Below are 12,123 nucleotides of genomic sequence, written 5' to 3'. Positions count from 1 at the left end.
TAACATCAATTAAAATACATTAGGAAATACAAAAGCTCCCAGCAACGTCTATTTTGTAAACAGAAGTCATCTTCACAAGCCCTGATTATTTTTTCTGAAGCATTACATATTATTAATGACAAAGAAAAGCTGACAAGACTCACATAAAATACAAACAGTGGTGCAACAGTTTGCAGGTCAACAGAAGCCAGCTCATTTTTCTTAAGTACTATCTCCCAAAAGTTAAACAACTAATCTACACATTATGCAGGAAAGACTGAAAACTTGCAAGAAACACTCATTTAATAAGTACTCTAGTCTCTCTAGAACAAGAGTGGTTTTCCTTGTTTGCCTTATCAATTTATTTTTGTGTTTCTTTCCACACATTCCCATAATTTAAAGGAGAACATTCTCCCCAGCAGCTTGAACCTATTTTTGGTTGATTTTTTGTTACAGCCTAATCATTCACAGATTGCCAATACTCATTTTAGAGAGGGCATATTTACCTGGCAACAGATCTCCACATTATCATCAAAAATTTCTGAACAGAAGCATTCTGAAAGTTCATTTATGTTAAGAGGTTGAATGATTATGAGTGACAGTCAATAACTGGTCCTTTTTAAACTCAGGACCTGTTTAGCTATGAAAACTTCACAGTATTGCCATTGTAATATAATAATTGCAGAATCCTTTTTCCAATAATCTAGTCATTTCCAAGTGATTCACCTACAGTGATTCTAGTAACTTAGGAACGGTTACTCAATTATTTCAAACTCAGTAGTTACTCCAAAGTAAAAACATATTTATGCTGAAATAACATGTTCACTCACTAAGCTATTCCAGATTGATTTTAAAAAAAAAAAAAAAAAAAAAAAGCAAAACCAAAACCTTTTTTCCACAGTTATAAGCTTTTATCTGATAAAGACCTAAAAACTTTGTATCTTTCTAAGATGACTATCAGAGCAGCAATAAGCCCATTTCCAAACACATGCAGTTACACAACTATTATGTTACAATATCTAAAGATCTCATTTAAAGGATGAATTTATGTAATAAAGACGTCCTAGGAGTGATACAGGAAGAGCCTCTGAATTTCTGCGTTTATGGTTTGAACTCTAAACAGTATTTTACTCCAGGCTCTGAACTGCAGAGTTGTCTGGAACATAGGCCGGAATCAACGCTTGACTGATGAGCTCCCTGCGAGGAGGGCAGCCATTCTCTCCATCCCTATAGAGTCCCTCTCAAAAAGTCTCCTTTCTGAAGTACGGGGCAGTTTACTTGGTAGGGAGCCCGTTAGTTTGCAAGTCACGCGGTTTCCCAGCACAGTTGCTATAAGCGACACTGCTTTTACACCAAAGGGGGAAATGAATCCTTCAGTCAATTAACTTCTGAACTGCTTTTTGACTGCTTTGCACCTCTAATCTTTGGCTTGGGAAGTGAATCTGCTTTCCTGACTAGGTTATGCTTATGAGATAGGATTAAAGAGTCACCAGAATATAAGTCTGGGAGGTCACCAGAATATAAGTCTGGGAGGATCTTGAGTGGTGAACGATTTTTTTCTAGGATTTTCAATAAACCAAAGCAGCATATGGAGACTTCGTCCAAAGAAAAGTACATACCTATATAAAGAGATGGCTAAAAATTGTCATGCCATGGAAAGGTCACAGGAAACAAAGATTAACAAAAAATCAACAAAAAAAACCAAACCACAAACAGGAACTTACCAATATGAGCCCTGTCAGAAATTATTAGTCTTTTTTCCCAGCCTTCTAGTCCTTAAAAGACAAAATGAAATAGTTCAAATTACGTTTTGTATAGCATTTTTGTCTTCTGATGTATAAAGGATAAGTACTTTTCATCTTTAGTCTTTAGTCAATCTATTTAAAGATTGAGCAATCAAGTTCCAGAGAAAAAAAAAGTAGATTTCAATAATTAAAACTTGGCATCAACCTATAAAGCTGAGAAAGTCAGGCTTATTCTGAGGAAAAATTCTAGCTATTCTACTAGTTCCTCAATTTCAGCAATCAGTATCTTGTTGGTTTTGAATAATCTAGACCATTGATTTACCTCACTTACAGTAGACTGCCGCCAAGCATGGCCATAGACATAACAGAAAGTATCCAAGAACTGAGTTCTGAATCAAGAAGTGATTACCACAGCATTTGTTTACATCAACAGGTATCATCAAACTGTACATTAATATTGTAAGAGGTAAAATGACTATGAAACACTTTACCAAGTTGTTTCACTTCTTCAATTCACTGCTTTAAGCAAAGAAAAATGTCTGCAGATAATTCATATTTAGAACATATTCCCTTCCGAGACTCCTTTATGTCTGTCTTCCCATGAGGGCTCTGGGACTTCTAGCGAGACTCCTGTCAGAAACTAGCAGCTAAACGGAACCCTGGAGAAACACATCGTATGTAACCTCTATGGAGGCATCCTCTAAATCTTTTGAGGATGGCCCCACAAACTATGTTAAGAGTAGTATCTTAAAATTTTCTCACCTTTTCCTTTCTTTAAGTTTTTTTCAGCTTCTTCAAAGAGTCCTGGCAAATGAATCACAACACCATTTCCTGAAGAAAACCATTACACAAAATTTAATGAATTATGTTGAGCATGGTAAAAAATATTCCAAACAATTCAAAGACACTTAACATTTTGTATGCAGAGTATTTTATTTGTTTTTAAACTTTTAAGACATTGCAATTTTTATTCTTAGGAATTAGTCCATAAAAGACTGATTTACACCTAAAGTCCGTGTTTCTAACTACATGCATTGAATCTTTTTAATAAACTCAACAAACTTTCAATTTAGATCAGGAAAAACACTAACAGCATCATGGGACAGTCTGGAATGCAACTTCCTCTTCCTCATATCTAAAATTAACTTCCCTCTTTGTACTTCGTTTTAATAACCCTATTGTTTTTTAAAAGCTTAGCACATTTCTATCATCATTGTAAACACTAGCATCCCCTCAGGCACTCTTCTGCTGTAAATAGACTCAGAATATTCTGAATATAGAGTTGACGTTGTTAACAGACTAGCAAAAATAACAGAGGAAAAAGGTCTACCAAAACTAAGCTTCCTTTCCTACAGCTGTCACATTGCTCAGAAAAAGACTACTAGCTCATACAATTAATCAGCATCACTGAGTGCCTAAGAAGGAGCATTTCCATGTAGCAAAACTGAACTTGGTATTAAGGTCATACCAAACTCAGCAGATCCAAAGCTATCAGTATGATAACAACTAGCTAAAGAATGAAGGGATCTGCCATTTGAAGCTATTTGCATATCACCTAATTTCACATAGATACAAGCATTCTAAACACCAAAATACAAAGTATTTAAGACTTCTTCACTATAACCTTCATGGTACAGTTCTAATCAATAGTAATAATCTATTATAATAATCCAATCATTTTGCCCTTGCCCTTTTTTTTTTTGAACTTGTAAGTCCTTTCAGTGGCATTCTAAGCCAGATAATTTTTTCCAAAAAAGATTTTAGACACAAGGCAGACCTAAAAGAAGCTAGAACAAGAAACTTCAGAACAGATGAAACCAAACAATAGCAGATACAGATGAGGATTTGTAAAAAGCTCTCTCTTGCCTACTGTATTTTTAAAGGATGGGGTCTTTCCTACTCAATCCTGAGTCCACCAAACACAACATGGCAAATGGGCATCCTTTTTTACTGTTTTCAAGCAATAACCTTTTAAAGAAACAAAATATAGTAACACATCAGAAAATAAAAGTAGTATGATCTGCTACAGCCCTCAAAACTAGAAGCAGTCCCAATCTCCCCTTCATCAGAGGGAATCTATTTCCATGCCCATTGGCTCAATTTCTGTAGAAGTATTAGGCAGGGCAAGTTGATCCCAAATTATCCCACTATCGAGTCACAATATAACAGCTGAAAAGAGGCAATTAACCACCAACTCCCATCAAGTAAAGAATTAATGCTGACTGTGAGTATACAGTCACTACAATCTGGACCCAAGAATTCAGCAAGTACTGTTTATGAATCAAGTAACTAGCAACAGAAGCTCTTTAGTTGCTATGCTGTTTAGCAAACCATCAATGATCACCTACTCTTGGCACATGGACCAAGCTGACAGGCAAGACTACAGGTTCAAAGCAATGAGATATGCAGGAAGAAGTGATAGGAAAAGCATGGCAACAGAGTCCTGATTTGGAGAAGTACACTGTGTAAGGGACAGGAGCTCTGGGTACCAAAAAAGCAGGATAGAAGTGTTGATAGGTCAGAGCCTTTAGCAACCCAGAGACTCACCTGATTTGTGAAGCAGCACACAAGCACATGCATAATTATAATGCTGTGTAGACATGTTTTATATTTACCTTCATTTTTAGAAGGAAACTTTAAGGGCTACGCAGCATTATTAAGTAGGTTGGTCATACAGGCAATCCACAGAAAGAAACTCACATAGGATTGAAAACAATATTCTAGGAGAGGGAGGGTGGTTAAGTAGGCTTGTAGGGACAGACAGGACAATCTTACCCCCTTTCAGGAAGGAAACAGATCATAGATCCTGACATCCCATAGTACTGCCACTGCCCTAAACCATTCTAACGTACTCTCCTGAGAGGGCTTCTTGGTAAGAACTATATAGTGCAGAAGTCTTTTGGAGTCAGCATTCATTTCACAATCCAACGGAAAAGGCAGGAAAGATTTATGTTTCAAAAGGTTACTTAGCAGGGCTGAAGATTAAAACAGAGAGGAGAAATTCTGAGAATAAAATAAATAATTGGTAGAGAAAATAAGAGGGAATTGGAGAATGAAGACAAGCTGGGCAGCTAGCTGTTTGCATTGAAAGGACAGATAAAAACAAAGATGAACTATCCAAGACAATAAAAAAACTTTCCGTAATCCAGACTTCAATATTGAGTTAAGACAATATTAAGAAGATAGTAGAGCAGTTCAGGCCTATGACAATTTGAGGAAGAAAAATCCTGATCCTGTATGTCCTCAGATATATTTTGTTATTTTAATATGTCATAAGTCTGTAACTACAGTATTGTCTATTTTTTAGAGATGTCCCACTTACCAATGAATGCAGTGACTTTTGGATTGATGATCCCACTTGGCAAAAGATGAAAGTCATACTCCACAGAATCCACAACAACTGTATGGCCTGCATTATTGCCTCCCTGTGGATAAAAAAAAAAAGTAAAAGAATAGTTAATAGTTTTTGATACTGAAGACAAATGCACACACAGTATAGAGATGCGATAAACTGGTTCCAGCTCCAATTCTGCAGCTTTTATTTCTGTTACTGACAAAAGATCTTTCAGAGATCTCCTTCTCCCAGGAAACCAGACAAACTTGTTTTGTCAAACACAACAATTTCAACATCACTATTATCTGTCATACAGACTTTGGAGAGTATTTTGGTTCATCAAAGGTAAAAACGCTTGGAATAAGATTAAAATGTTTCTAAAAATTATTGGACAGAAGCATAAATATTCTAGAACATGCAAGCATTTCTAAAAGCCATCATCAGTTTTAGTAGGTTCCTATTACAGCTATGGAGAGTAAGTATTAAAAGTGGAATTGCAACCTTAGTAAAAAAAAAAATCGCCAGTTAAAATGAGTATATAAAACCATAAAGTTATTGGGAAAGATAAGTCTAGCTGTTTGGCAACGTGCAGGCTTGTTGTTCTGAATTTTGGGTTCAGTCTTTTGAGTGTTTTTTCTATAAACAGTAACCAGCAAAGTCAACTTGTACCTCCTCAGCACTAAGAGAGGTCTGTAACAGGACAAGTCATTTATATCTGAAACGTGCTGTTAAGGAGTGAACCGAGAGGCAACTAAGATGATTGTGGTTTCATAAGTTACCGGAAACCATTTACATCAAACTAACACTTAACAGTTCTAGCTTTTTTCATTACCACACAGAGAGTATTAAAAGATTTGTTAAACTGTGAAATACGTCTAAAATACAAAAAGAAGCCTGTGACCAAGTCTTAAAGAGGGTCAAGATAGCCTTATGAAACTAAAAAGATTACAAAATAGTTACCAAACATCCCCAGTTCTTGTTCGTTGTACTTTTGAAAATAAGCTTACACTCTCTTGTGACTGAGTCATTCGTGCAAGTCAAGGTTACATACAAAATGGTTCTGTTTTTCATAACTACAGGGACATCCTTTATAGGCACCTTGCACCAGAAATAATCAAAGTGCTTCATAGAAGGAAAGCCTTAAAGGAAAGACTTTTAATCTAAGCCTTCTTTCAGCACAACACAAACTGAAGAAAAGCATTGTATGAAAAGAAGAAAAAAGAAACTATATGAAACATTAATCTATTAAATTACAAATCTGAAATATTTCAGAATAATGTATCGCGGAAGATCTTTTCTAAGCAATGGACTCAACAGCTACTCACTCCTCCTACAACATTTACAAAGCATGAATGCAATACATAAAGCTATATATCTGACATTACAAATAAAGAATATTCTTAGTTATCAAACATTTGTGCCAGCACATAAACACACATGCAACAGGTAAAAGCCTAATCTCAGTAAAGTTAGCAATGAAAAGTCTCGTAATTTCAGCATTACTTATTTGAGGACTTACAGCCATTCCCCTTCCTTTGGAAACAGAAGGAAGACTTACAAACCTTCACCCAACAAAGGAAATGTCTGAATTTAAGAAAAGTTTAAATGATTCAGTAATATAATATAGAGTTTTTCCATGCAGTGAACAGTACCTTGAAGAAGTTGTAAAGATTACCGGATGCAGATGGTTTTCACTGCAAATGATCTGACTTAATCAGAGAATGCCAAATTTTCAATTCACAATATGTGAAACATACTGAATGCACAAATAAAGCAAATCTTTCAACCTTATTCTTTTAAGAAAATAATAAATGTTCAGCAATAACCTTCCTCCTCCTCCTCCCATCCTTTCTACTCAACAGTAGCTATTAAGAAAGATTATTTAGCAGTCTACCAACTCTACAGTTATATCTTTGATTTAAAAGGATGTTAACTACCTACGTTAGCAGGTACATAATTTACAACTATTTTTGAAATGCAATGCTGATTCTCCTGAGCTTCTGCAAGTTACTCCAGAACTAGGTAATATTCTACGAACTATTAAGTTATATACATACATAACATATACAAGCTTTTTTTAGTAAGAAAAGACATTGGTTTTCTACTCAGTGTTTGAGAACCTAAGCAAAACCTTTCTTGGGGAAGAAAGAAAAGTTAAGTACTAAAGTAGCATTTACAGTTAAGTACATCTGCTGAAAGCAGTAGTCATCTTCTTCCTCATCAGACTCCTTCAAATTATTCCTTTCTATTAGATACACTGCTAATACCAGTCTATACAAATTTAACGTGAGCACTGAAGTGCTTTATATGAAAATTCAATAAATAAGTCTAAGTACAACACTGAAGTACTGAAGTAGTAGTAATTTACAAATGGGAATACGAGTCCAAACTCTCCCACTGCAGTATAAATAAACAGGACTAACCCATAAGCAACACTAAGATGACTACTCATTTGAAATCTCCTACTAACTGGATGATTTAATTTCATGTTCTGCTTCTCAATTTATTTAAAAAAAAAAAAAAAAGCTTTTCTAGCATCATGAATGTCAAAGAGAAAGAAAAATTGGTCATTGTGGAGATTAGATCATGATTAACAATAAATTCTTAGTCTCTTAAAGTTTGCCAAGCTACTGGTGCCGTTCAGACGTGGTAACTTAAAGTTCAGTGGTCACGTCTGCTTGAGTAAGGTGTACAGCATGCAGACTCAGGCTCTGTTAATCATGAGAACATAGCTGCTGGTTTTTGGTGGTGTTAAGACTTCTCCATTGCACTGCTGAGTGATGCCAAGGTATGTTGGTTCCGTGCTCACTGAAAAATATCCCATGGCTGACAGAATAAAAATGGCATTTTACCTTTTAAACTTTGAACTACATGCACAGCATAGTTCATACATCATCTAGAAGCAAGCTAGTTATATATACTTCTGCATGTTTACTGTGAGCAGTTATACTTTAAGGGATTTTGCTAAAGACTAAAGTAGAAAACCTGACATTATGTGTGACCAATTGCCATCTGAACACACTCTTAGGCCATACTAATAGCTCAAGGTTTCCAAATGCTTGTTTTCAGATTAGACTCAAATTTGCATCTCATAATTTAGTTGTTTATAATATTATGATGCTCCAATATGAAAAGATTCAATCCCAGAAGTGCTATTGATACAGCTGTCTGGTAGAACATTAAGTCAGTCCCCATCCTGCTTTGGATGTCATTCTGTCAAAAGGCATCATTTTGAAAAATATTTTTAATTTCAAAACATAGTTTAGGAGAGCTTTAAAACAACAGCATTTCATTAATTCAGTTTTCAGGATTCTGCTGTTGATTTACAGGTACGCTCTATCCTAACTGCAGAAGTGCAAGTGTATAGTTACACAGTTAGGAATTGTAATATATTAAAAGAATGGTTCACACTGTACACTTACAGTAAAGTGTACACGTGTTGTGTGCTCAGACATTGCACAACATGGGTTTGGTAAACAATTCTAATTGCAGAAAACTGAACTCAGAGTTCTAGTGGTGGTGGGGTGGGTTGTTGTTAGATTATGGGGTTTGGTTTGGGTTTTTTTCCCCCTCCTCCAGAAACTGATGATAATGCCAATGTCCTTGTAATGTAGGCAACTATTGCCTCTGGGCATAATTCAAGGTATAAACTGATGAAGTCACTCCTGTCTTCTGTGCTTTCCATCTGGATTTCTTGCTCCTCCTCCCTTATCACGCTAAATCAAATGGGACCAGTTAGGTCATTCAAGCTAACATTCCTTTTATTCAAATGTTTAAACATTATTAATGGAGAACTAACTGTGGAATTTATTTTCACTATTAGTTCATGCTCAAGTGATCTTCCGTACATTGTATAAAGCTTTTGCCAGAGGGAAATTAAGATATACAAGTCATTTCTTGAGGCTGGCGATACTCCCTAGTTAACTAAATATAGTAATCAGTCTACCATATCTCGGTAGCATTCTAGGTACCCAAACTACAGGAGTTCTCGCCCAGCCATGTGAAAACTGAAACACCTACCTTGGGCCAACACAGACAAACAGGCCAAGTGCATGGCAAGACCAAAAGATGCTCTTGCTCAGTCTGGAATACACTCCGTGCATGTAGCAAAGGCTCCTTTTCCCTTTCTCCCTGCACAACAGCAAGATTTCCTTCAGCTGGGCCAAGAAGTGTGCCATAGCCAACATGCTCACTCATTAGGGCAATGTAACCGGATTCAGCTACAAATAGGTGGACTGTACACAAGGACTGAGCAGCGGGAAAAAGATGACTTCTTATACATGAGAGGTACAAGGCAGCACCAGTGGCACTCTGAACAAAGAACTTCTTCACTGGGATGCTTTTTTCCTATTCTGCAGAATGGTAGCAGAGGAAGCCCCTCCAGAAGTCAGAATACAGGCTGTTGAGGAGGTCAGGCAGCCAAGGCAGAGCTGGCTTTGCCAGAGTAAGAGAAATAATATCATGTGGATTTTAAAAAAAAAAATTCAAAATTAAGAAGAAAGGTAATCAATAAGACAAAATAGCATGACATAGTCAGGAATGTCGAACAGAGTCAAGTCTTTACTTGCTTGGTATTGCAAGTATTCCAAATTTTATTCCAAAATTATGCAAAAGAGGCTTTCTGAAAGACAGCAAAGACACAAATACCAAATGCAAATGACAAGCAAGAAAGCCCTTTTAAGTAAAAAAGAAAGATCCTTTAGCAAGTTTAACTTACCTAAAAATTGCAGAATATGAAAAAACCAGCTTAGGATAAGCCGTATAGGTGGCACCAGAAGAGAGCTTTCAAGGTCCAAGTATCTGCTAAACACAAACCCACTGAATCTTCTTCATAAAGTTTTGTGTTCTCTCCCTCTGCTTCCAGGGTTTCCATGCTCTGATACAGCTGTTATAAGAGTTGTCTAACCCCACTCATCTAACACCTTAATTAAGAAGGAAGAAAAACCCAAACCAACCACACACACAAAACCCCCCACTTGTTTCTTTAAGTGCTTCCTAAAAACCTTTTTGTGAAAATGTCTTTTTTCACTGCTGCATCTCACAGGATGTTACAATATCAGATACAGTATTGTAAACCCTCAGATCACCTTCCAGAACAGCAGAATCAAAATTTTGAACCTAAATAAGACTGTCTCTCTCAAAAGTCATTTAGGAATCTTTTTCCTCTCTCCTCCCCAAACCTCATGTCTGTCGGTTTAAACAACTATTAGATAAAAATTATATTTTTTTTAAAAAATAATTCATAATACTATAATAATTATTCACTGAAAATTAATTCTGATTTTTATCCTACGAACAACTGTGTGTATTTATTTTCTTAAACATACAATTACCACAAAGAAGACAAATTGCTTTTTGCGAACTTAAGTACACCGCTGCTCACAGCCTTCGTGTTTGGATACATACAGCAGAATCCTTACAGGCTGTGAGCTTCTCATTTCAATAGTCGCAATCTAGAATATCCCAACGTTTTTTATTTTAAGTCTTTTCATTCTGGAAGTCATGCCAAAAGGTATCTGCTAGTTACCTGAAAATTTTCTAGTACAGCATCATCCCTGAAGCATACCAAGGACACAAAGTCAGACAACAAACACAACAGAAAATCAGGTATTTATTGCCCAAAACGCTACATCACCTACCATTCAAATACTGTGAACTGGAAGTATATTGTTGGAAGTTACTAGAAAAAATCAGTTCTTGTTAATATTACACCAGGGAATAAACACTTCATAATTTTAACATGTAATGCGTAACTTTGGCTTATTTAACCCTGAAATCTCTCTCTAGGTTATGTTATTACTAGGCTATTTAGGTAAGAATATAAACTATCTTCTCCCTCAAGTTCTAATAAAGCTCACGCAGAAGAGAGCACACTCTTTAAGAAAAAAAGAGCCAAACCTTTTCTCTTTAGGTTTTCTTTACACTAGCAAACAGCCTCTGGACTTGGGCTCATTTCAGCACAGAAAACTGAGTATATAGGAAAAGTAGGCACATGCCTTGCTAAAGAACAGAGCATAAAACAGATTCTCCATCTAGCAACAAAGCAGCTACCCAAAACAAAGAGCAATAAGAACCAGTAACAACACACCATACTCCTATGAAGAGGCTAACACAGGCTTACTGCTCCTGAAGTCCCAAGCATGCTTTGCTTAGATACAGCACCATTTATCTGTGCACATCTATCAAGGCACAGCATTGCAGTTTTAGCATACTCTGAGGTTTCCAAAATTGGATTTTCAGAAGTCAGCAATCTTCTTAGCACAGTATTTTGAGGTAGATTTAAAAAAGTTAAAAGTATTCAGTTTGTTTGTCCTTTCTCCTTTCCTTGGACTATTTTTTCTCCTTGTATCTTTCAACACAGTATTTGGAACAGTTCTCTCTCCTCTCCCTAAGGATTCTTTGGTGACCAAGGGATGAGCTCTTTCAGCATGCCACAGCTTAACCAAATTACAATGTTACATCATGTTGCTAATTGAATTTCCCCAACTTTTCAACTGCCTGGAGCATGAACTTTGTAATACAAAGTAATATAAATACAATGTTGTCCTTCCTTAATTTTTGACTTTGCCTTGCAGTCAATACCTAGGCCCAGTGGTGTTGCTCAAGACTTTGAAACAACACACCAAAGTTAGGGTGCTTGGTTTCATGGTTGGACCCAGTCTCCAGTTTTCAGATTACCAGTTGCCGCCTACACTGCTGCCAGCACTGCTGAAGGAGTAACTGCCACCAGGTGACACTGAACATTTGTGCTGATAACAGGGGAAAACATGAGCTTGCTCCACGTGAAGGGCGAACCAAACACCTAATTTTTTTCTCCAACAATATCAGTTCAAACGATTCATGGAATTAGGAAGTTGGGCATCTTAGAAATAGCTGTTTTAATCATAGCCTTGATGCAAAAAGAAATAAACCAAACCAAACAACTACCTCAGCCATTAAAGTTTCCTAGTGCTCTTTATTTACAGAGTTGTTGGTTTGGTTTTGGGGGGTGTGTTTGGTTATTGTTTTGTTGTGGTTTTGGTTTTTGTTTTGTTTTTTTTTTTTAAACTGATAAACATACCCAGC

General features: G+C 36.3%; 1 protein-coding gene across 2 annotated transcripts in view; it reads right to left on the bottom strand.

Annotated features, from left to right (window-relative positions):
- ADSS2 (adenylosuccinate synthase 2) overlaps positions 1-12,123 on the bottom strand; it is a 38,182-nt gene that overhangs the window by 16,140 nt on the left and 9,919 nt on the right. Inside the window, exons 2-4 of one of the 2 annotated variants that reach the window (XM_068395204.1) lie at positions 5,047-5,149; positions 2,487-2,555; positions 1,704-1,754 (exon numbers count right to left, since the gene is read on the bottom strand). In XM_068395204.1, the coding sequence (XP_068251305.1) occupies positions 1,704-1,754; positions 2,487-2,555; positions 5,047-5,149 (223 nt within the window). Of the gene's footprint in view, positions 1-1,703; positions 1,755-2,486; positions 2,556-4,499; positions 4,512-5,046; positions 5,150-12,123 lie in introns of those variants that run through there. The other variant, XM_068395211.1, reaches the window with a different exon arrangement.

This window comes from Nyctibius grandis, chromosome 1 (genome assembly GCF_013368605.1).
Source record: "Nyctibius grandis isolate bNycGra1 chromosome 1, bNycGra1.pri, whole genome shotgun sequence".
Classification (NCBI taxonomy): Eukaryota; Metazoa; Chordata; class Aves; order Nyctibiiformes; family Nyctibiidae; genus Nyctibius; species Nyctibius grandis.
Note: the sequence above shows the minus strand (reverse complement) of the source record. Positions and strands in the feature narration are given on the sequence as shown.